Source organism: Ovis canadensis, chromosome 3 (assembly GCF_042477335.2).
Source record: "Ovis canadensis isolate MfBH-ARS-UI-01 breed Bighorn chromosome 3, ARS-UI_OviCan_v2, whole genome shotgun sequence".
NCBI classification, from domain to species: Eukaryota; Metazoa; Chordata; class Mammalia; order Artiodactyla; family Bovidae; genus Ovis; species Ovis canadensis.
In genome coordinates, this window is record NC_091247.1 from 85,992,217 (window position 1) to 86,017,669 (window position 25,453).

The 25,453-nt window shown below is 38.8% G+C and overlaps 1 protein-coding gene and 1 pseudogene across 4 annotated transcripts in view; one reads left to right on the plus strand and one right to left on the minus strand.

Moving 5' to 3' along the window:
- The window catches only part of ATL2 (atlastin GTPase 2), a 69,852-nt gene extending 57,595 nt beyond the window's left edge, over positions 1-12,257 (plus strand). For 3 of the 4 annotated variants that reach the window (XM_069583524.1, XM_069583526.1, XM_069583525.1), the window contains 9 exons: positions 71-121; positions 420-476; positions 1,913-2,005; positions 4,642-4,780; positions 5,584-5,711; positions 6,793-6,849; positions 7,778-7,849; positions 8,481-8,912; positions 11,022-12,257. In XM_069583524.1, the coding sequence (XP_069439625.1) occupies positions 71-121; positions 420-476; positions 1,913-2,005; positions 4,642-4,780; positions 5,584-5,711; positions 6,793-6,849; positions 7,778-7,849; positions 8,481-8,912; positions 11,022-11,141 (1,149 nt within the window). In that variant the 3' untranslated portion in view covers positions 11,142-12,257. Of the gene's footprint in view, positions 1-70; positions 122-419; positions 477-1,912; positions 2,006-4,641; positions 4,781-5,583; positions 5,712-6,792; positions 6,850-7,777; positions 7,850-8,480; positions 8,913-10,417; positions 10,433-10,532; positions 10,730-11,021 lie in introns of those variants that run through there. The other variant, XM_069583528.1, reaches the window with a different exon arrangement.
- A 6,576-nt stretch (positions 12,258-18,833) lies between these two features.
- LOC138436274 (post-GPI attachment to proteins factor 2-like) lies at positions 18,834-23,678 on the minus strand (annotated as a pseudogene).
- Positions 23,679-25,453: the final 1,775 nt, after the last annotated feature.

The window sequence follows — 25,453 nt, forward strand, 5'->3', positions numbered from 1 at the left end:
AGAAGCAAAGTTATACACAGCTGGGTATTCAAAGTAAAGCACTAATGAAAACCAAATTCTGTTTTAACAGGTATATAATTTGTCTCAAAATATTCAGGAAGATGATCTTCAACACTTGCAAGTATGTATGTCTCAAAGAGTGTATGCCAAAGTATTGAAAATTTAATTCCTACATTACTGTTACTTTACACCAGTAATCTATAATATTGTATGAAGATTGACTGTTACATGATTTTAAACAGATACATGACTTCTTAACTAAAAGAAATTTTAATGTATACTTGGTCTTAAAAATTAAATGCTTGGCTTTCAAATGATTTTAAAGGCCCTGACATCTAGTGGTCTGATATAGAACAGCTTTACAGATGTCTTCTTTCAATGTCTTTGGGGGCATTATTTTAAATAATTTGATTTAATAGTTATTTACAGAATACGGCAGACTTGCAATGGAAGAAATCTACCAGAAACCATTTCAGGTAAATTAAGTATTTTATCATTAAAATAAATTTATCTATGAAAAGCTGTTATCTTGTATTTCTGAAGATATAAGAACATTATGCCAAACTTATTTTTAGCAACAGATCCAGCGGAATTGAAACTAATTTATGGTAGAGTCATCACCAACTTAACAGTAGCAATTTACAAGAAAGGAAATAGAACAAATGATTATAGATTGATTCTTAGAATTTTTACTTAAAGAAGTTAATAACATTTCTCTTAATTAAGTGTTAATTCCCAGAGTTGAGATAGTCATGTAAACTTCTTGTATACATCATAAACTACTGCCATATTATTGGTTGTGTGTGTGTGGGGGGAGTATATTACTAGTTGAAATTAGACCTGTTATTGTTCATTTTTGATTCATAGAAAAGTTTCAGAGTTTATTATATCTCTCCTCCATGTTTTTTCATTACCTTTAAATGCTAAATGCAGAATATTAAGTCAGAAATTAATCTGGGGGGAGTTATTTGAGAAGCATATGTTCTGCTTGCTTCTTTGGAGTCTTAACATTACAGAGATTTAAAAGAAGAAAACAAAGCTAATTTCAGATAGTTTCTTCTTTGAAATAAGTGGTTTATAAGTTGACATCGTATTACTTGATTAGTTGTGTTATAGTAGGTGAGAATGACTCAACCCTGTTTGCTCATCTGTGTGTGAAGTCTTCCCTGATATGAAAGCATCACTGGTGGTTCTTACTGTTAGTGGATTTACACTAATTCAGCCTCAGTCTTGTCTGGCTCAAGTGATCACTTTTATGAAATATTTGGACAGATTATGGTGTCATTTTTTGTATATGATAAAATTTACTCTATTTGGCCTATATCTGTTTTTCTGAACTGGGGTAATTTTGCCACCCAGAGGGCATTTGCTGATATTTGGAGACATTTTAGGTTGTCACAGTTTTGGGGAGGAAGTTAATACCATTGGTATTTAGTTTTTAGAGACCAGACATACTGTTCAACATCCTGTAATACATAGGACAAGTGTGTACAGCTAAGAATTATCTGACCCAAAGCATCAATAATGCTGAATTGAGAAATGTAAGCATGTAAAAATAAAAAATTCTGTGAATTATTTGGTCTTTAAATTATACAATCTTGGCTTAAAATTATGATCTGTATACCCTGATACGTCTTTTGTTTCTTCTTAAAAATCCCTGTGTTATTGCTTGTGGTGATAATATATACAGTAAGTTTCTCAAGTGGATGTAGATTCTTGGTATAGGAGTTGGGAGTGTTACTGGTTTATGTAGTAGGCTCTTGATATAACTATGAGTAGTAGTAAACCATTTGGTTGCTATAACTTTTGATAAGGATTGTTTCTGGGGAGTAAGGGATGCTTCAGTTGTTAAGGTAGTAATTTTTGGTAAAATTTTATAAGAAATAGTCTATGTTTTTCCTTTTTTCTGTAGACATTAATGTTTTTGATTCGAGACTGGAGTTATCCTTATGAACATTCATATGGTTTGGAAGGTGGCAAACAATTCCTTGAAAAGAGATTGCAGGTAAGTCCCTATTTCTGAGATAGGCGAGCATAAGCACCAAGTCAGGTGAAGGAGTGGGCTGCCTGGACTGCTGCCTAGATCAATGTCTAAGTGTGATCAGGACAAATTGAGTATCCCTGGTTAACCTAGGTAACCCCATACGCAATTGATGAGGTGTAAATTGGTAGCACTCCTGTGAAAGAGGACAGTAGAAATGCCCTTGAATAGAAATTAAGGAATAGATATTTCTCTCCAGAGACATACTGAAGGGACATTTCAATAAATCAGTATTCACAGGGTAAGAGTTTGAAGTAGACCAACCTTTTGGTCTGTTCAGATTGCATGCATGTCTCTTTCTGGCCCAGCTGAGCTTCTGAACATTTGAGACAGGCTGGGTAATCTAGTGTGCATGCATTGAACGCAAATGATGTGAGACTTTCTTTCCAAGGAATATTGTCTCATAGAGTGGCAGCATACAGAGAGCTAGAAAAGGGATCTGAAACATTTATAGCATAGCATTTATACACAGTTCAATTCAGTCGCTCAGTCGTGTCCGACTGTGACCCCCATGAACCGCAGCACGTCAGGCCTCCTTGTCCATCACCAACTCCTGGAGTCCACCCAAACCCATGTCCATTGAGTCAGTGGTGCCATCCAACCATCTCATCCTCCACTGTCCCCTTCTTCTGCCCTCAATCTTTCCCAGCATCAGGGTCTTTTCAAATGAGTAAGCTCTTCACATCAGGTGGCCAAAGTATTAGAGTTTCAGCTTCAACATCAGTCCTTCCAATGAACACCCAGGACTGATCTTTAGGATGGACTGGTTTGATCTCCTTGCAGTCCAAGGGACTCTCAAGAGTCTTCCCCAACACTACAGTTCCACACATACCTCAAAACTGGAACCCAGAAAAGTAACTTGCCTTTGGTCATTTAACAAATTATTGGTAACTGTAATAGGACCCAAATATCGAGATTCTTGTTCTGACCCGTGCAAAATGCCTCACCAAGGCAGTACTGGAAAATAAACTCACCACCATGATCCTTTATTCCTAGAAGTATCCTCCCATGGAAACCCTAAGGTCAAATACTACCCACCTACTGACATCCACAAAAGATACATAAAAATCCCTTTATTCATAAATAGGAGTTTTCTTTCTTTGGGGTAATAAACTTTTGTCTGTTCCCTGTGGAAAGGATGCATTTAGTTTTGCAACCTTATTCAAAGATTGAGGGTATAATATAATTTTTCTTAATCCTAAACTGAGATTAAAACCAAATCCTTATTCTTAGATTATATGAAAGGCATTTCTAGACTGTCAAAGATTTTCATTCATCAGCATTTTCTTTGGTTTGTTAGAAGAAATTGACATGAAGTACATTAGGCATACTAACTAAATTCAGAATTATGACTTCAAAGACAAATGGGTTTTTAAATACATTATTAAATTGATACAGAAAAGTACACAGACCATAAGTATGCACCTTGATGAATTTGTGCAAATTGAGCATAGCCATATAACAACCCAGAAGCACCCACCTCTGTGTACTAACTCCCTCTAGTCCCCAAACCCTTCATTGCTGTTCAGACCTTCAGGAGGCTTTGTTTTTGGACTTTTTATGAAAGAAATCACACATGGTATGTATTCTTTTGTGTCCAGTTTCTTTTGCCCAGTATTACGTTTCTGAGATTAGTTCATATTGTTGCATGTAGTTTAGTTCACTTATTCTCATTGATATTCAGTATTCCGTTGTAAGAATAACAATAGTTTTTCCATTCTACTCTCAGTGGAGATTTGGGTAGTTTCCAGGTTTTGTTGATTACTAATAGTACATGTATTTTAGAATGGTTTTTGAGATGAATTTAGGAGGGAATATGTGAATTATATTGGGATAAGTAGTTATTAAAAATGTAACTTTAGTATATTTTTCCAGAAAATACATAGCGGTTTCTCTTCTGCAAAAAACTGATGACTAGCATATGTCATAAATAATCATTTGGAATGAGTGCTGAAATCTTAAGGTTCTTTGGAATTTTTAAAGTTCTTTAGACTACACTGGTGTTTTTCACCTTATCTGTTTTGCTCATTGGCTGACCTTTTTATTTATAGGTGGATTAGTACTTTGCTTTCTCTTTGCCATTATAAGTACTTTAAAGACGGGTTTAGAAATCACAGTCACACCTGTTGTTCTGGTGTTAGATATTATGATTAATTATTATTTGTATTTATTCATATCCTTGGTAGCTAATGGGCTTCCCTTGTGACTCAGCTGGTGAAGAATCCGCCTGCAGTGTGGGAGACATGGGTGATTCCTGCCTGGGTTGGGAAGATCCCCTGGAGAAGGGAAAGGCTACTTACTTCAATATTCTGTCTAGAGAATTCCATGGACTGTATAATGCATGGGGTCTCAATGAGCCAGTCAGACTTTCACTTTCACTTTGGGTAGCTAACAGGGGAAAAAAATCTCTTGGTTTAGGAGAGGAGGTGGGTCTTACCAAATGGTTAGAAATGGGTCTTTAATAAAATTTTATATTGTCAAAAAACACCCATCTGGAGTAGCATTTCAATTACTGTGCATGCCTATGAGTATGTGTGTGTACTTAAAAAAAAATTTGTTTTTCTCGTTTGCTCCTTTACCCTGTCACCTTCTACCTCCAGGTAAAACAGAATCAACATGAAGAGCTGCAGAATGTAAGGAAGCACATTCACAATTGTTTCTCAAATCTTGGTTGCTTCCTTTTGCCACATCCTGGTCTTAAAGTTGCAACTAATCCTAGTTTTGATGGGAGATTGAAAGGTGGGAATTCCCATTCTTGTTAAAATCAGAACTCAAGTTGTAGAGACTGAAAGTTTAAAAAAAACATATATATATGTATATATATATATGGTTCCTTAAAATTTCTCTTATACTGGAGGATATTTCGATGCATTGTTAATGAAGTGATTGTAGTGCTCTCTGCGGTCTTTCTAGCTTTCCATTGGTATGTTGCAAACACCTAGCATATTGATTAACAGATTTTTTAATGTCTATTGCTCAGCACTGATGTCCTAAAAATACTGAAGGAACATTTCAGTATTTCATCTGATTGCAGTCTGCTAAAAAGCATTACCAATATATTGTATTGATATAATTAGATTTAAGTCTGTTTCGGGGTGATGGTATAATTTTCTGTGTATGTTTTAGGGTTATTTTGAGCATGATAGCAGAAGACTTGAGGATTAACAAAACTTTAACAGTATGGCTAGAAAAACAAAATTTAGTTTTAATATTTAATACAGTTTCATGAATTGCCTGTCATTTGGAAAGGATAGTTTACTTAAAATACTTGATGTGGAATTTGTTTTGATAGTTCACAGTTTTTTTTATTATTTGAGCTGACAGAATTATTGGAAGATGAAGAAAATGGGGTACTAGAGTTGGGGGGGGCATTATATTTTTTCCTAGGAGATGTGTCAGTATGACAGGTTTGGATGAGTTTTTTGAAATGAATCTATACGTAAGTGTCATACTCTTGTTTTATAAAATAGAATCTCATTAGCTCTTACCAATGGTGACTTTTTTTTTTTCACTAATATGTTGACTAATTTCATGCCCATCAGATATTGATGAAGAGTTTAAACGAGAGCTTCGAAATCTGGTTCCCTTGCTCCTTGCCCCAGAAAATTTGGTAGAAAAAGAGATAAGTGGATCTAAAGTCACTTGTAGAGATCTTGTAGAATACTTTAAGGTAGGAAAATGCTTACATTAAATGACTTTGTGTAAGTTAGAAATATAGTTGACTTAAAACTCATTTGTATGTTATAAAAATTTCTCATCTGTATTTTAAAGCAATTAGGTAAAATTTATAATTTTTTTTGCCTTGAATTGGATGTATCAATATTTTAGAATATTTAAGATTGTAGCAGACAACATGTATCTTCTACACAGTGATTTTATTTGTTTATACAGTTACCCTACTTTTTCTCCAGCCCTGATATGCACAGAAGAACCATTCATAATATTATACTACCACTCTATCATTTGAAAATTATAATAGATATTGGGAGCATAATTCTGCATCTTGAGTTCTCATAAAAAACCTCTCAGAGTCTGAGTACTTGATGAGAGCCTTTGAAAGTTATCAAAAGTGGGTTCTGAGCTCAAGTAAATTATTCACAGATTTTTTTTTTTCACCCCTCTGCTCTCTAGTCTTTATAACTTGCTTGCCAGAGCAAGGCCACTGTTGAGGGTTGTGATTATTTGTAGTAGTTGTAGATGGATGGGAAAATACAGTTAATGAAAGAGGGCATTTTTGTGTTATTTAATGGACACTTGATCGCTTTCATACTATCTTTGTTTAGTTATGAAATAATTTAAGAGTCAGATGAAAGTTGAGATGGAAGATTCCTAAATGGAACTTACTTAAAAATTTTCATCTTTCTTACTCTTAAACCACAAAGTAAAATACTGAGTTAAAATGTTTTGTTACATATTTATTTGAAACATTGGCAGTTTGGCAGTAGGAGAGAATTGTGGATTTCTTTTCATAGAGTAGATGGCATTTTATATGTAACTTTCAATATGAAACAACTTTTCTGCCAAGTTGAAGTTATATTTAGAGATATTTCTCTAGGATATTATTTTGCAACACACATTTTTAATAATGTTGAGAATAGGGTTAACTTTGTTGGAATGAAAGTATATGATTTTTAAAGCTTCGACTTTTCCTTTTAATAATGTGAATCATTTTTCTATCTAATGATGTTTCTTTGGGGATATGGAGCCAAAGTGCATAACCTATCAATATAATGAGTCTTCTGTATTTTTAGGCTTACATTAAAATTTATCAAGGAGAGGAACTTCCACATCCAAAGTCCATGCTTCAGGTAGTGTGTATGTTGTACATACATTTATGTATGAGAGAGAAAAAAAAATCTGCTTTAGAGAGAAATGCTGGAAATGGGGTGGTGCTTCTTTGCATGCAGATGCATTTTAGATACTTAAGGCATGGGTCCTGAAGTTTTTGAGTTTTTGTAACTACGGATTGCAGACCTTGTACCCACACAGTACCTTCATAGAAATGAAGGTCCTTGGTGCTTTCTCTTCAGTTGCTCAAGAAATGTAGGAAAATTTCTGTTTCAGAAGATAGCTTGATGTGGGCCTTGCTGAACCAAGCTGCTTCTGTTCTCTGGGTCTTTGACAATGAATGTTGTTTGAAATAGGCTTATTTTCCTCTTTATTTTAATGAGTGACAGCTACTTCTAGTGATTATAGTTTTTTTTTTTTCTTTCTTTTTTTTTTTTTTAAAAAAGGTGTTCTTTAGGGGCAATGTTATTTTAACCTGTTTCATTTTTTAAAAAATTGCTACTTTGGGCAATTTCCTAATTTTATAGTGGATTAAACTGTTGTTTCATAAAATCCATGTAGTAAACAGTTTTGTGGATTTAAAAATGTATCCTGTGTCATACTGATTATGAGAGAAAGGACCATATGAGTATTCTTAATTCTTTGCACCTGGAGACGGGACATATATTAGGGCTGTATTTATTTAATTCTCTTGTAATTTCCTGGGCATATGTGTTCTATTCTACAAACTCACTTTAACAAATCTAAACAAAACAAAATTAGTCAGGTAGTCCTATTAGAAGCAGTTACTATATCCTTTATAATAGTGTTTCCTCCATTAGAAGGGAAAACTGGAAGTTGATAATATTTTTCTCGGACTTGGTCACTGTACATAATTTATTGTCTTAATCAGCATTTACAGTCATCAGATATTTCACATAAAGTTGGCACATTTTACTTTTTTTTTAGGCAACAGCTGAAGCCAATAATCTTGCTGCAGTAGCAGGAGCAAGAGAGATCTATTGCAAAAGTATGGAGCAGGTTGGTGACTGACATTTATATTAGCACTAGAGTGAGAAGATTTTTATATTTAAAATCATTGAACCAATTCGTACTGCTTATACATTGTCATGTTGCATCATTCCCAAATTTTCTTTTATCATCTCTACTGGAAATAAATAAGATTATAATTTCCATTGTTAGAGTGCAGGATGAGAGTAGTAAGTTATTACATAGACCGCACTAAAATATTTTTTGACACATGATTCAGAGTGCTATTATCAGTAGCTTCTGATGTTAGTAACATTGTCCTAAGACCAATAGCAATTTCTGTGCTAAGCTTGCTAATTCAAATATTCAAGTACCTTTTTTATGTGTTACACCTCTTAACCCACTTTCTTGCCAGCAGTCTTTTTTGGTGTATTGCTGGGTCAGCTGACATCAATACAGATTGTAGTGTAATTCTTTTTGTCTTTATTGGTATATAGTTAATTGGGAAAATTTATTTTGCCTGAGTCAGTTAAATATATAGGAAATGTGTGGGTTATGATGACGTGTGTAGTATTACAAACAAATTTAAAACTAAACCAATTAGATGGTTTAACTTCACTGATGGAATTTCTTTCAAGTGTGACTTATTTCCAGCATGTAATCTGTCCTACTGTCTGCACAGGTATGTGGTGGGGACAAGCCTTACATTGCACCTTCAGATCTGGAGCGAAAACACCTGGATCTTAAGGAAGTGGCGATTAAACAGTTTCGTTCAGTGAAAAAAATGGGTGGAGATGAATTCTGCCGTCGTTATCAGGACCAGCTTGAGGCTGAAATTGAAGAAACCTATGCAAATTTTATAAAGCACAATGATGGCAAAAATATCTTCTATGCTGCTCGTACCCCTGCCACACTGTTTGCGGTCATGTTTGCTATGTATATAATCTCAGGACTGACTGGCTTCGTTGGCCTAAACTCTATAGCCGTCTTGTGTAACCTTGTCATGGGGTTAGCACTGACGTCTCTTTGTACTTGGGCATATGTTAAATACTCTGGGGAGTTCAGAGAAATTGGAACAGTGATTGATCAGATTGCTGAAACACTATGGGAACAGGTTGGTATCTATCTTTTGGTTTTTCAGTGACTAATCTTATCCTTGTGGCTCCCCACCCCTCCTCCAGTCCCCCATTCCCCACCCTCACCCCCAATATTTCCACACCTACTTTTTCTTTATATGGAGAATGGCAAAAGGATATTTTCTGTTTTGTTTAGTTGCATAATCTGAATATATATAAACTGAAGTTTTTTTTCCTTTAAAGTTATAGTGTGCTTTGGTTGACTTATATCTGTAATACTCTGGATAGTTTCTTAGTTATAGGCCTGATTATACCAGACAAGTGGGCAGGACCAGAGTCTTTAAGGATTCCCCCCCCCCTTTTTTTTTTTTTTGAGAAAATATCAGTGCAAGAGTTATGAAGGTAAGGAAATAAGTTTGGAAGTAGAGTTCTTCTGAAGTTTCTTACTAGGATTGATAAGAAGCAATGCATGCCTATATTCCAGGAAAAATGGGTGATATTCAGGTCTTCATTGCCTTCCATGAAGATAGTAGTGGTTTACTGATGTACTTACTACAAAGAACAATCTTATAGGGAATTCTTACAGTGAATAATCTTTGACTTCTGTACTACGGAAATGCTAATGAGCAAAGCAGAGTACCACAGTGAGCCAGCTTTTCTTACTCTGTTGCCTCAACCAGAATTCAAATCACGATTTTTTACCTCAAACCAGAATTCAAAGTTGGGCCTGACAAGTATCTACTAAAGAAAGCCTTGTTGTGTATCAGCCAACTGTTGTCTGGAATTGCCTGTGTTCAGAAAATTCCACTTAAGGATATTGTCATTAAAATGATCATCATGAAATACCTGAGCATCATATCAAGAATGAAAGCTACAGTTATTACTGATGGACAATATAAAAAGCGTTTTCAGATACCATTTCTGGGCCGATGAAGTATTGGGCTTATTTGAAGATTTAAGATAATGTGGGTCCATGCTGGTTTTGGTTTTAAAGTCAAAGACTGAAGAAGTTGATTGATGCTGATTTTTCTACTAATAATGTCATTATTATTTTATATAGTGACCCATTATATTAATTTGCATTTTATATTTCTTTAGAGAAATGCTCTATTCAGATCTGATTTGGAAGCTTATGTCTGGATATTTATTAAATTTTTATATCTTTAAAAAGTTCATTCTTTATATTCCTCTGATATGTTCTGACAGAAGATGGATTAAAAGTTATCACAATCTAAAAAAAAAAGAAAGCTATCACAGCATCACTTAAAGTACTATCTACTTTAAAAGTGTTGAATCATTATTAATTTTCTGCCACATGGAATTTCAGTAATAGTACAGTGTCTTGAAAATCAGTCATCTCCAGTACATCACTGATTCTAGGATTTTAGAGGTGCCACTATCACAAAACAGGTCAACGGGAATCTAAAGTGTGTACAATTATTTTTAGTATAGTCGAGGTAAGATGATCAGTAGGCGGAAGGTCTGTGCAGTGTCAACAAACCTTGTCTAAATTTTTTTGCATTTCTCTTTTCTTTTGCTTCAGAGGAGTCCCAGGAAGGTGAGAAACTATGAAGTCTCAAGTTTTTATAGTCTTAATTAAACTCTTTAAATTCAAGGCCCTCTGAGTCATCCTGCTAACGAATCACTCCATGTTTTAGGTGTTTTCCAAACTGTTCGAAGTTACTAGACGTCGAATGGTTCATCGTGTTCTTTCGTCAGCACAGCGACAGAGACTGTCATCCACCAATAACAAGAAGAAAAATTAGACAGTATTTTTAACTTTTTTCCCTATCTGAAGTGTTCACACTTATACATGTAGGACAATAAGCAGGACCGTCTGGGCCGGTCTGCATAAATGCTGTATACATACCAGATTTGATGCTGCATATAGGGTATGGAATTGCACATCCATCTCATAGGAATTGTAATGGTTTGAATAGGAAGAAAGTAATTTTTGTTACATTATAAAATGTCTAACTGCATTATTTGTAGCATCATAACTTTTTTTTGGGAGAAGCATCTTTTTATTTCCCACATTCCTGGTTATTTTCTTCATTGCTTTGAATTGAATTTTTATATCTATTTTTATATGTAACTCTTTTTTTACCTCATGTTTTTATTTGTTTTGCACATTTCTCATACCACAGGTATTGAAGCCCCTGGGTGATAATTTGATGGAGGAAAACATAAGGCAGTCTGTAACAAACTCTATCAAAGCAGGCCTGACTGACCAGGTGTCTCATCATGCCAGATTAAAGACAGACTGACACTTCATCTCCTCATGGACTCCACTCTCCCTTTTTTTCATGCTTGCTGTACAATGAGAACTCAAATAAAAATAAACCAAAGTTTACAATCAACTGTAGAAGTAGTTTAGCATAACTGGCTTCACAGATGGCTGCCACAGAGTGTGAAATTGTTTGTTGGTTTTAAGCATTCTGTTCATGGCTCCTGAGACATGATGATTGGCTGAGGAGCATTAGTTTATCATGCACACTGGTGCCATGTTTAATTCTTTTTTTTTTTTTTCCTTCTTTGATGTTAGTGAAATTTGTCTTATGTAAAAGGATATTTCAGGGAAATATTTTAAGAAATCTATTTAGAGTCTTTTTAACACAGTGTCCCATTGAAATTTTAATTTTTAGAGAAGTTATGAATCACTGTAGCAAGATTCAGATTGGAATGACAATGAAGCCTTTATTGAGCCACGACATTAAAAGTATATATTGCTTTACTGCCTTCAATACCAGTATTACATAAATGCATGTATCAGAAATTTCACAGAAATTACACGACAACTCTTGTAGCTAAGAAAGTGATTCTGAAGTGTACATTTGTCTTGCCTTTTTAAATTTATAAACCTGCCCTAAAACGAGATGCATATCTCGGAAACTAAACTGTCTTTATGCGGTTTAGTCTTCATGTACATAAAATATGCCATTAATTTTATTGGGGGAGAAATTCCATCCAAAAATGTTGCCTACAGCTATGAGTTAAGAGTGTCTGTACAGTGTGTAGCTTTTATTTTCTAAAATCACAGATAGGGCATGTATATGAATTATAAATATATAAATACAATTTTGTATTAAAAGTTTTGTAGTTTATGGCAAAATCTGGTTCTGTGGTAGGCTAATGAGTACAGTCCCTGTGAAGGAATGTTTGTGGCTCATGTCAGTGTATGAATGCATAGACAATTTGAAGTTTTTGATACATTTGTGATATTTATCTTCTTGAGCACTGCAATCTCACTCCCCACCCCACCCCCCACCCTCGAGGGAATTCAATGGGAATGTTTATCGTGACTTTGTCCTCTGTTGCATTTTAAAGTTATTTTCTGTAATTTATTTTCAGTACATAATTAAAAATTTGTTGCATATATAAAATAGAACTTGTGATTTTTTTAAAGGAATTCTTCAAATATGTATTCCATTACATAAACCTATTTGTTTATACTGAAAAGAGCATGAGTGAGGAACACCCATGTGAGAGCTGTAAGCTATTGTACCTCGAAGCTAAGCTTGTAAACAGTTATTTTTCTGTGTCTGTCTCTGTCAGGGAAAACTTGTGATTAGCTAGGGGATTTATTAATTTTTGTTTCTCTTTTTTCTGGTATATGTAAGGCTAACATTTTGCAGTACTTTTGTAGCCTTTTCTGTGAACACCTGTTTAAAGCACCTAGTTTGGTTTTTAAGTGAGGAGAACTCAGATGTTGAGTTGCATGGCCGAAAGCTCAAAATTTACTTTGGTATATATCTGCCCCCTCCCGCTTCAAATCCTGTTTTTATATGGATTGTGTTTGTTTCCATCTATAACTACACTGCTACCAACTCATCTGTTCTTTAAGAGAATCCACCTGAAAAGTGTCTTATTTCTTTTACTATGTTTTATGAATGTTGTGGACTGTTTTTATGAATGGAAAAAAATAAAAAGTTTGTTGTATAATAGCAATTCTTCTGAAATTAAAGAGACACAGGTAACTGTTCTGTTTTTTTTTTTTTTTTAACAAAAGAATTGTGAAATCTAGACCGTTGGATTTCTTAATATTTCTTGTTGGAAAGAGTATTTTCCCCAGAGATACAATTCTATTAAGGATTCCAAGAAAGTACTTTGGTTTCAGCTGAAAGACTGAATATTATTAAGCAAGAATCAGTAAAAGGGATTAAAGACAATTTCAAACTGTTTACTGAAATAATTTTGGTATTAGTATATTTTCTGTGGTATAATTTTTTAGTAATTTATATTACAAAGTTTTTTTTTTTAAAGCAAACTGTCTTCCTCATTAATATATAAATAACTTCTTTGGAAGAGATAGTAATTTGTGACCCTACTATTGAGTATGCCTTATATGAAGGATGAAAATAGTCATCCTTGCTTCATTAAGTATATTCTGCTTGTGAAATGGAGTAGCTGTAATTTTTGAGAATTTATATTATTTGTTGAACGTTCATTAGTCATTTTACTTCCAGAAATGGGTGGCTTGAGCAGTTACTCTTGCTGTAGGTGTGACTGCTGCTGGAATTTGTTACATTGTTGCATTATTGCGGGGTTAAACCGTTTTTTTGGGTGGACTTAACTGGGTTAAGAACCTATTGAGGATATATCGTAAAATTCCAGAAAGCACTATAACGTTACTGTTAATGGTTCCCTAAGGTCAAAATGGGCTCATGGAAAGTTTTTAAGCAATTGCTTAGTCTTTTGGCCTTCCAGTTAGCTGTTTCTTTGCCACTGTGGGTTGCCTGGGTCTGTTGCACACATTTTTAGGTTTCAGCAGTTTCATTCTTGGCGTGAGGTTTTTTTCCCTACTTTGACCAGGATTGCTCTGTGCACCTAAACGTTTTTCCATTTGTGTCCTAGTTGTGAGGTGATGGCGAACATCGGCTTGGAGAGCTGGCAGCTGTTCCTGGCAGCCATCTACTTGGCCAGAATTTCCTCATCAAATGACTGTCTTGGATTCAGTCTGGAGCCTTTGTCAGAAAGGGAACTTAACTTTGGGGAGTTCTTGGCTTTTGGCAAAGCAAGCGACATGAGGGCTTTCTCATGCAGGACAGAGAAATGCCACCTTCTCTACCTACGTCTTTTATCAGATTTTAGGAATTTCTCCTCTCCAGATTTGCAGTTTGCTGAAATTTAGGATGAGGAATTGATCTACCCTTGACATACTTGAGGGCCATACAGCTCCTGTTAACATTCTTCAGTGAAAGCTAGGAGCTGACCAGGTCAAAAGTGCCTGAAGAGGAGTGTAAAAAAAGCTTAGGAGAAAGGGGGGAATCACAGCCTTCATATAGTCAATCAAGCACTTGCACGTACATTAGTACTTGCTGTTCAACCGTCGTGTGATAGGAAACCACTTAAAAAAAAAAACAGCTGTCTCGGATGTCTCAGGATTGCAAACCAGGATTCTGCCACTCCACACCAGGGGTTTGAGTCAGTGGAAAGTTTCAGACAGACGAGTGATATTCATAACTCAGAACTGTCTTAGCTGCATTTTAAAATTACTGAAGGTGGACAAGAAAGATTTTGTTAATACTGAAGCAAGGTGAAAATGACCCATAATACTAGGTTTAAAAAGTGGTATTAAGCGAGTAGTGGAAATCTCTCTGTCCTTTTGATTGTATGTGCCAGAGGTAACCATATATATTTGGTGTGTGTGCTATGGAAAACTTCCCCTGTGCTTACTGACACATCTTTATGTATGCATAAAACATGGTTTTTATTTTACACAAAAATAGAATTAGCCTGTACATTATACATTTTTCCTATACAACACTGACCTTTTCTTGGGCTATTAAGTAATTCTTCAGTGCTCATGCAGTTGCCTTGACCCTTCTGAGGGTCGATGGGGTTTTGAGGAGAGAGCCTAGACCTTGGACCTTACTTTTTGTGCCGTTCTGCCCCCTGCCACAGGACTGGGGAGAGAAGAAGCAGGTACTGTAGAAAGTTTGTACTCCGTTTTGTTTGTCCATCTGCTGGCTCTGTTTGGCCAGTTGACTAATAACTACTTCCTGAAGCTTGTCCATACTTTGATGGTGTGTGGGGGTCATCTGAACTGTGATTTGTGTGTGTACTCTGTCATGTCTGACTCTCTGCAACCCCATGGACTGTAGGCCACCAGGCTCGTTTGTCCATGGGATTTTCTGGCAAGAATACTGGAGTGGGGTTGCCATTTACTTCTCCAGGGGATCTTCCTGACCCAGGGATTGAACCCAAATTTTCCTGCATTGGCAGGCAGATTTTTTACACTGTACCACCTGTGCTGTTATTTAACAATTTTAAACTTTCTGAAAGTGTATATGGCGAACAATGTGGTCATTGTGGAGTAAAATGGTTCTGTAGCTACTGACAGCAGGAAAGGTCATCTAAAATGTCATAGTTTAGACTTTGCAATTGCAAAACGTGAAGACTAAATGCTTGGGTGACCTGGAGCTGGAAGAATACTTGAATTTAAACTCGGGAGGGGAAAGGAGATGAACCTTGGGGTTATAACAGCTTTGTTCCTTGCACCACCACCTCCAAGCTTTGTGAACTTGGGCCAACGCTTAGGTAACAGTTGAGCCTCACTTTCATCTATTAAACGGAGATAATACCTACCACTCAGGGTTGTTGGGAAAATAGAATGAGAACATAAAATCCTCATAGGCATTCTTTTGAATCCCTTTTATGGGGGATGATATTTGTGAAATGTGCATCTGTCTTACAAATCATACCTACTCTTTAATTTTATACCCTCTGCTTTCTGAAGAGAATAACCATGATGACTCTTGGAGGGTGATAGTCTTTGTGGAGAAAAACATTATCAGGAGTTCCTTTCCTCAACAGGACTAAGTTCCTTGGAAAGTAGAAACATCTTTTAGCCTTTTCATGCATCTTTTAGCCTTTCACATTGTCTAGTATTTTTTTTTTTATACATGGTAAATGCTCAGAATATTTGAACATGGCTGGGCTGGTCAACTGCATCCCTTCACCCACTTTCTGTACTTAAACATCCACTGTATGAGCTATACCATCTGCTGTAGATGGCAAGGTGGTTATGTGGCAAATATGGCTTAACGCTCAACATTCAGAAAAGAAGATCGTGGCATCTGGTCCCATCACTTCATGGGAAATAGATGGGGAAACTGGAAACAGAAGCAGAGACAATACTTTGCCAACAAAGGTCCGTCTAGTCAAGGCTATGGTTTTTCCAGTGGTCATGTATAGATGTGAGAGTTGGACTGTGAAGAAAGCTGAGTGCCAAAGAATTGATGCTTTTGAACTGTGGTGTTGGAGAACACTTTTGAGAGTCCCTTGGACTGCAAGGAGATCCAACCAGTCCATTCTGAAGGAGATCAGCCCTGGGATTTCTTTGGAGGGAATGATGCTAAAGCTGAAACTCCAATACTTTGGCCACCTCATGCGAAGAGTTGACTCATTGGAAAGACTCTGATGCTGGGAGGGATTGGGGGCAGGAGGAGAAGGGGACGACAGAGGATGAGATGGTTGGATGGCATCACTGACTCGATGGATGGTAGTCTGAGTGGACTCCGGGAGTTGGTGATGGACAGGGAGGCTTGGCATGCTGTGATTCATGAGGCCGCAAAGAGTTGGACACGACTGAGCGACTGAACTGAACTGATGGACCCCTAAGTATCAGTGGTTGTATTATTCCACCTTGGCCTCAAAATAAGGAACCATGATTATTAACTAAATCTCATAACTGAGGAAGTGAGGGTAGGCTACCCTTAGGGATTTGGATTAACTTTAGAATTTATACTGATCGAATGCAGCTTCTTCAGAGAAGGCAATGGCACCCCACACCAGTACTCTTGCCTGGAAAATCCCATGGATGGAGGAGCCTGGTGGGCTGCAGTCCATGGGGTCGCTAAGAGTTGGACACAACTGAACGACTTCACTTTCACTTTTCACTTTGATGCATTGGAGAAGGAAATGGCAACCCATTCCAGTATTCTTGCCTGGAGAATCCCAGGGACGGGGGAACCTGGTGGGCTGCCGTCTATGGGGTCGCATAGAGTTGGACACGACTGAAGTGACTTAGCAGCAGCAATGCAGCTTCTTAAGTATCTGCTCTTTGTGTGTGTGTGTGAATGTATAAATTTATAAAGTGTTTCTGGAAAAACAAGTGCGTGATTACTTAAACTGACACACAAATTTTGTTTCTGAAACTCTAGCTGTAAAAAATTTCAAATTAAGTGTCTACTCTTAAATTCTTAGAGAACTGGATTTATAGACCTGCACAGTAAGGAGATAAGAGTGTCTCTAGGAATGCTAACTGCTTAAAGCACGAGAGCTGTTCTGTTAGTGTTGAAGGTTTTACAGGAGATAAGAAAACCAAATTAATACGTTTAGCCTCTAAATAAAATACTGCTGGTGCTGATGTACTAGTAATCTTGGGGTGGGTATTTTAACCTCAGTCTTTGATAGAGGAGTTATCTGAGACTCACAGAGGTTGGCCACTTTTACCAAACGGTTTATAAAACGGTTCTGGGATTGGAAGCCAGGTGTACTGGCTTTAGAGTCTAGATAGCCAGAAACTACGCTCCCTATTGCACTGTTGTGAAGAATAAACAGTCCTGCACAGGCAGGGCAAGGGAGAAGGAAAGAGGTCAACAGTAAGGAGGAGCGCAGCAGTGGGCTGGTTGGGTTCCAGTGTAGGAGGTGGTTGTAGGGTGGAGAAGGATGGAGTGGTGGGAGAGAAATAGAGGCAGTCAGTTAAGCAACGGCTTTAATTGTCTTAGTTTCTCAAAGTACAGTTTTAGTTTTAAATCAGTCACCTGGGAGTGCTTGTTTTAAATGCACATTGTTGCCCCACTCCACACTGTAATGAACTCGAATCTGTATTTCTATAGGCCTCTCAGATCATTCTGATGTATACTGGAGCTTAATATCCAGTATTTTGAGAAGTAGGGTAATCAACTTCTGTTTTTTTTTTCCCCTTTGGCAATTAAAAAAAATTTGTTTTCCTTTGAAATAGAATGTACAACCAAAAGAGCACAGGGCTTGAGGCAGTAGGGAGGATGGGGGGACACCAGAGCCCATTCTGGGATAGGAATTTGTGCCTGATCCCTCTACCTGACTCCTTTGCCACGGAGGAAGGGTCTGTAAGCCAGAGATTATAGGAGGAGCAGGTCCTGCTTTAGGTACAGAACACCACCTCCACAGCAAGAAGCACAGACTGGCAGAGCCTTTGGAAATCAGACAGCTCCCCCACTCCCCTTCATCCATGCAGACATACAGAAGCTCAGATAGGGAAGTGTGTGCTAAGTCCCTTTAGTTGTGCCTGACTCTTTGCAACCCTGTTGACTGTACCCACCAGGCTCCTCTGTCTGTGGGATTCTCCAGGCAAGAATACTGGAGTTTTTTTGCCATTTTCTTCTCCACTGGATCTTCCTGATCCGTCCAGGGATTGAACTCATGTCTTGTATGTCTCCTGCATTGGTAGGAGGCTTCTTTGCCACTAGTGCCACCTGGGAAACCCCCAGATAGGGAAGGGCACACAACAAATCAGAGGTGAAGTCAGGCCTAGGACACCTGGGCAACCTTAGCAGATAACTGTGGTCACAGGCCTGCATGTCCGGAGCAGATCATCAGACACGCAAGTCAAGTGAATGACCCTGTGGCGAGAAATGGCTGTGGTTTCCTGGTAGCAGTGTGGTCCCTGACCTCAGCGAGAGGTTGCTATATAAAGGCCAAGAACGGGATCATGGTTATGAACCTCAGGACTTTTTTTAGCACCAGAGGGTGGAGCGCTCTGGCCAGCTCAGCTTCTGAAGGTTTCTCAGGAACTGGTGGTGCTGCCTGAAGGCCCTTGTGCCTTCACCTGGGGTGGGGGAAAGGAGAAGCCCTCAGGGCTGGGTGAAGCCTTGTCCTGGTCCCAGCGAGGACATAGATGGTGAGAGCAGGTCAGAGTGGTATTTGTTATTACTTTCTGGGCACTGGGCCTCGTCTCCAACAGGAGAGAGGGCTTAGAACCGTTTTTCCTCAGGCTGGCTGAGAGGTAACCAGCAGCTCTTTGTTCTGGAAGTCCCACCAGGCTGCCATGTTGGTTAGGACAGCGGTGTACCCTAGGATGGCAAACATGGTGGGTACTCCAGCCTCACGATACATGTACCGGAAGTAGACCGCTGGCGGCCTGCAGAAGACGGAGTCGATGAAGAGCTGCTGTTTCCGGCTGTCGGACTTGCGAGCCTCTTGGCTTACTGTGCGCTTCCTGGTCCGCCGTCAGAGTGCAGGTGAGGAGCCTGTGACAGGGAGGAGGCCCTGAACACAATGGAAGCGTTTTCGGGCACGCTGAAGTCCTCGGGAGAGGAGACGTAGGTGAACACTAGGAGCATGAGGTTCTCCACGAGGCTGAGGCTGGAGCGGAGCTGGTAAAGCGGGCACTAGCCCGGACACGGGAGGCGTAGCTGAAGGAGTGGTTCCGGTAGGCGAAGGCCACCGAGACGTGGGGCGCCGAGTGCAGGCCGGGGCAGGGCCCGGGCACCTCTCGGCCGATGGCTGAGCTCACTGACGGAAGAGAGCTGGGCACCCCACAGGGTGGGGCCCTAATCTCCTTTAAGTGGAAGAGCAGAGACCAGGACCCAGAAGAGGAAGGCGACAGTGGCCTGCCGACCGTGACCGGGCCAGCAGGGTGAAGTGGAGCCGGACCAGGGTCCCATGCCGGTCCAGCGACAGCGGGACCTGGTACCTCTTGTCACACCCAGGCTGTGGTGTCGGGGAGGCAGGCTGGGAGCCAGGAGCACCCCGGGGACTCAGACCCGGCCCAACTCCACTGTTTTTATACTAACTAGGAAAGTGTCCTGCAGAGAGCTGAAATTGTGTTCTTTGGAAAGGATAGCAATTGACAGTAGATTAAAAGTACATTCTTCCATATGAAAGTGAATAATGTCTCTCCCAAATTACAGACCTATTTTTAACCTTAGACCTTCTTTTTTGTTTTTGTGTTTTCGTTTTTGTTTTTTTTGTTGTTCAAGACATGAAAGGGATTAAGTCATGACTGTACAGTAAATCCTCAAGTAATGTCAACAGTTGAGGAAAGTAGATTGATTTAACTACCTCACCTCCATTTAGTTTTCATGCCAAAGGGAATAATTTTCCCTTCTCTTTTTTTATTTTTAAGTTATGAAAGTATGATAACACATTTACAGGAGACTTGGAAAATAGAACAAGGTTACATATAGTTCCACTATATATTATTTTTTAAGATGAATTAAGACTTTTAGATGGAATTTCAATATCAACCTTAGGCATTCTTTTAAACTGTCAGTCGGTTTCCCTAGCTTTGGACTGATTCTCCCTTAAAATACTTCCCTTGAAGAACAAAGTAGTTTTAGCCACAGCTGATCATCACAATTATCTTATTTCATTTCATTAGGGAAATATTTAAGAATGATAAGAGACTTTTCAAAGAGTTCCTTGTTTCAACTTTGAAGGCAAAGAAAAGAACCCCAGGGCTAAATCATAAAATTGTCTCAATGAATCAGCAGAGATTATACCTCTTATCAAAGTATAATCTTCAAAAAAATCAAACTTGACTGTGAATGTTTGTCAAATTTATTCACCTCCTTAATGAGGAAACTGATAAGGTGGCAAAGCTGGTTGGAAGCAGAATTGGAGAAACAGGAGTTATGTAGTCTACCAGAAAAGGTGTTTTTAAATGAGTGTGCTGAGTGATCTAAGCCTTCCAAAGTGAATAGCAAAGTCAAACCTCTAGGTTAGCAAGTCTCAAGGACTTTTATTCTTAGGACCCCTTATATTCTTAAAAACTGAGGCTCCCAAGTGATCTATCAATATTAACCTTATTAGACACTAAAACAAAAATGTTTAAATATTAGTTATAGTAGGCTCTTGAACAAGGTAGGGGTTAGGGTTACCCACCCTCCCCACAGTCAAAACTCCAGGAGTCACTTTACAGTCCACCCTTCATCCTGGGTTCTGCTTCTCTGAATTCAACCAGCGACAGATTATGTAGCACAGCAGCTGGTATCTATGGAAAAATTTGTTGTTGTTGTTAGCCATTTCCTTCTCCAAGGGATCTTCCCAACCCAGGGATTGAACCCACTGCTCCTGCTTGGCAGATGGATTCTTTACCATTCAGACACCAGGGAAGACCCTACAGAAAAATATCTGTGTATAACAGACTTGCGAAGTCCAAATCTATATTTTTCAAGGGTCAACTGTATTTTCTTAAAAGATTTTTTTCTTTTATGTGGACCATTATTTTAAAAAAGTCTTTATTGAATTTGTTGCAATATTTTTTCTGTTTTCTGTGTTTTTTTTTTTTTTTTTTTTTTTGCCATGAGGCACGTAGGATCTCAAGAAAGAAAGTCACTCAGTTGTGTCTGATTCTTTGGGACCCCATGGACTGTAGCCTACCAGGCTCCTCCCTCCATGGGATTCTCCAGGCAAGAGTACTGGAGTGGGTTGCCATTACAAGGATCCCATTGCATTGGAAGGCGAAGTCAAGTAACTGCTAGACTGCCAGAGAAGTCCCAAAGGTCAACCATATTTTAAAAATAAAAAAACAAGCCTTTAACATTTTTAAATGAAAAATAACTTTAGATATGTTTTCAGAAAAAAGGCATTTTTACACTTTTGCAAAAAGAACACTAAACTGGCTTATCAGAAGACAGCTGAATTCTCATATCAATTTCTTCATTCACATGTTGCAATAGTTGTTTTGGTTGAAGTATATGAGGAAAATCTGACCTCACACTTATGTAGTTGGAAAGGGAGGACCTTACAGAGTCCCAAAATGTCTTGGGAAATCTCAGGAGTCCTTAGATTACACTTTGAGAACCACTACCCTTTATTAAAAAATACCCTTGGCAGGCATGTTAAACAATGCCCCAGCAGAACTTTGAAAGTACATGTTGTACTGTCTTTTGCTTATTTCCAAGTTTTGGATGATTTTTCTTAATATTTCAAAGCTTATGTTATACTCCTCTCACCAGAAACAGATTGGGTCAGACAGACCAAATTCCATTTGTGAACAGTGAGAATTGGGACTACATTTTAAACACATTTCTTTAAACAATCCCCCCAAGCAAAAATGTCTTTTTTTCCTCTCAATGTAAAATGCACAAAATTTAGAAAATATAAAAGACAATTATCTTTAGTACTTTGAACTTGTTGGAGGTAAACACTGATACCTTCTTTTTAAAATTTCCTTCAGTCTGTCATCTGTGTTGGTATATAGAATGAAAGTGAAAGTTGCTCAGCCATGTCCGACTCTTTGCGACTCCATGGTGGAATTCTCCAGGCCAGAATACTGGATTAGGTAGCCTTTCCCTCCTTCAGGGAATCTTCCCAATCCATGGATCAAACCCAGGTCTCCTGCATTGCAGGAGGATTCTTTATCAGCTGAATCACCAGGGAAGCCCAAGAATACTGAAGTGGGTAGTCTATCCCTTCTCCAGGGGATCTTCCCGACCCAGGAATCAAATGAGGGTCTCCTGCATTGCAGGCAGTGTTGGTGTATAAAAGTAAGCATATGTTTGAATTTGAGAGCATGTTTTTTTTTTTAATTTAATATATTTTAAAAATTTAACATATCAGAAGCCTTTTTCATGACAGTAAATCATGTCCTAAGTTTTTTAACAGCTATTTTATTTTGTTATAATTTATTTACTTAGTTTCATAATGTATACTTAACATCTTCATTCTTGGTATGTTCATAACACAGCAGTGAATAACTCTGTACCTACGTCTTTGTGGACATCTCTGCTAATAACTTGGAGACTGGGACAAATCCTAGAAATAGAATTACTGACCTGTAGAAGTCTTGTACCAGTTTACACCTCCTTTAGTGGTGTTTGAGAATACTGTCCCATCACCAGTGCTTTTAGGACCAACCCCATCATGTTCCTGTCATCCATCTACCATCAGAAAATGAAGCCATTTATCTTCTTACTGCTTCAATTACCATTGAATCCAGTAGTTCTCATTCTTGTTTGTATATCAGGATCACTGCACCCAGCCCACCCTGGAGATTGTGTTTCAGGTGGTCTGCGGCACAGGCTTCATTTTCTCAAAGTTCCCCAGGTGATTCTGTTGTGCACGTAGGACTGAAGACCCTCCGCTGCCCTCCTGCCCCTTCCTCTGTGCTGTCTACAGCCCAGTCCCTCTGTGTTCTCTCTTTATGTCTTGCCTTAATTGAAATGGGGTTACTCTTGCACTCCCTCAGTAGGAAGTCTCCCTAGAGCCTTTTCAAGGCTGTTTTTCTCCACACCTATGTTCTTCAGGTCCTGAAGGAGGGTTAGATTAATTGTGCTGCTGATTGAGAGTCCCTTGGACTGCAAGGAGATCCAACCAGTCCATCCTATAGGAGATCAGTCCTGGGTGTTCTTTGGAAGGAATGATGCTAAAGCTGAAACTCCAGTACTTTGGCCACTTCATGCGAAGAGTTGACTCATTGGAAAAGACTCTGACTCTGGGAGGGATTGGGGGCAGGAGGAAAGGGGGACAGCAGAGGATGAGATGGCTGGATGGCATCATCAATTCAATGGAGATGAGTTTGACTGAACTCCGGGAAATGGTGATGGACAGGGAAGCCTGGCATGCTGTGATTCATGGGGTCGCAAAGAGTCAGACATGACTGAGCGACTGAACTGAACTGAACTGAACTGATTGCTGATTCAAATATTTTTTTTTTCCATTAACTGACCACAAACAAACCAGCTTCTTCAGAGCTGTCAGACTTTTGCACTCCTCACCCCAACTTGCTGCTGGCATTTGCCACACCTCTCTCCTTCACTGATAACTACAGCACTTGGCTTGCAGTGCTTCTTTTCTGCTCCTTCTGTGGTCATTCTTGGCAACTGTAACACCACAGAAATGACCCATCACATAGCTTAACTTTTTTCTCCTCCCAAGATATCTGTTTTCCACTCCATTTCTGCCTGGTCCTAAGTAGGACTATTCCCCAGTCACACTGTCCTACTATATCCATACTGCCTCCCAAATCTAAAATTTTGACAGTTATCACTCCTAACCTTTCAACTCATTTACTCCTATATTTCCTTTCAAGCAATCCTCTGATCTCATCAAAACCTTATTCTCTGGCCTTACCACTTATTCATACATATCACACTCATCTCACTTCTTTCTTACTCAGCTTAGATGCAGTGGTCCAGCATTACAACCGTTCTTCTCTTTTTTAAAAAATTTGGCCGTGCCATGTGGGATCTTAGTTTCCCCACCAGGGATGGAACCTGTGGCCCTGGCATTGGAAGTGCAGAGTCTTAACCACTGGACCTCCAGGGAAGTCCCAGTTATTCTTGTATGTATATTCTTAGTCTCTTTGTGGTGTGTATACGTGTTAGTTGCTCATTCGTGTCTGACTCTTTGCAACCCCATGGACTGTAGCCCACCAGGCTCCTCTGTCCATGGGATTTTCCAGGCAAGAATACTGGAGTGGGTTCCCATTTCCTTCTCCAGGAGATCTTCCTGACCCAGGGGTCAAACCTGTGTCTCTTGTGTCTCCTGCATTTGCCACTTAAGTCACCTGAGAAGCCACAAGAATGTGGGAAGTGTTACAGAAAAAAAAAAAAAAAAAGATCAGGATGAGGAGTGCTAGGGGTGGGGAGGTTTAATTCATTAATTAAAAAATTGTGGCATAATTTACATAAGATGCACATATCTTGTACAGCTCAGTTTTCACAAATGTGCACACCTACATAACTACCACCTAGGTAAAAATATAGAAGCTTCCCATTGTTCCAGAAAGTTCCCATGTGCCCCCTTTCCATAAGAAGTTCCATGTCAATCCTCCTGTTATTGGGGGGTGGGGAACTGACCTATTTTCTGTTACTCTGTTTTGCCTGATTTTGAACTTTATCTGCATGAATTCACACATATGTATGCTTGGGTCTGGTTTCCTTCAGCTTCAGCCAACACTGAACATTTGTAGTGCTGAGTTGTTGCCAGGATTCATGCTTTAGTAGCCACTCTGTTGCATCCCACTGGTAGATATGCATGTATATGTCCATGGATGACGTCTGAACTGATTCCAGTTTGGGTAGCTGTGACATTCCCATGCGTGTCTCTTGGCTGGGTTATAGGAGAAGAACTGCCTAGCTGAAGGGTTGAAAAGGAAGGTCCTGTTCACCTCTTTGCCCAGGGGCCTGAGGCATAACCTAAAGCACTTTCTTTCTCTCTCTCTCTCTTTTTTTTTTTAAAAACATTTGCTTTAAATTATGAAAGTAAAATAACACATTTACAGGAGACTTGGAAAATACAGAACAAGGTTACATATAGTTCCACTGTATACTAAGATTTTTCGTTGGAGGACTTTCCTGGTGGCTCAGCAGTAAGGGGTCTGCTTGCCAATGTACGTGGGCTCTTCACTGAGCCTGCGTCACAGCTGTTGAACCTGTGCTCTAGAGCCCCTGCCCTGCGACAAGAGAAGCCACTGTAGTGAGCAGCCTGAGCGCCGCAACTAGAGCGAAAGCCCACACGGCAACAAAGACCCAGCCCGGCCAACAAATAAGTAAATAATTACAGAAGGATCTTTAGTTGGAGAGTTCAATGTCAAACTCTCAAAAATTAATAGAATGAATATACAGAGAAGTAGAAGGATATAGTA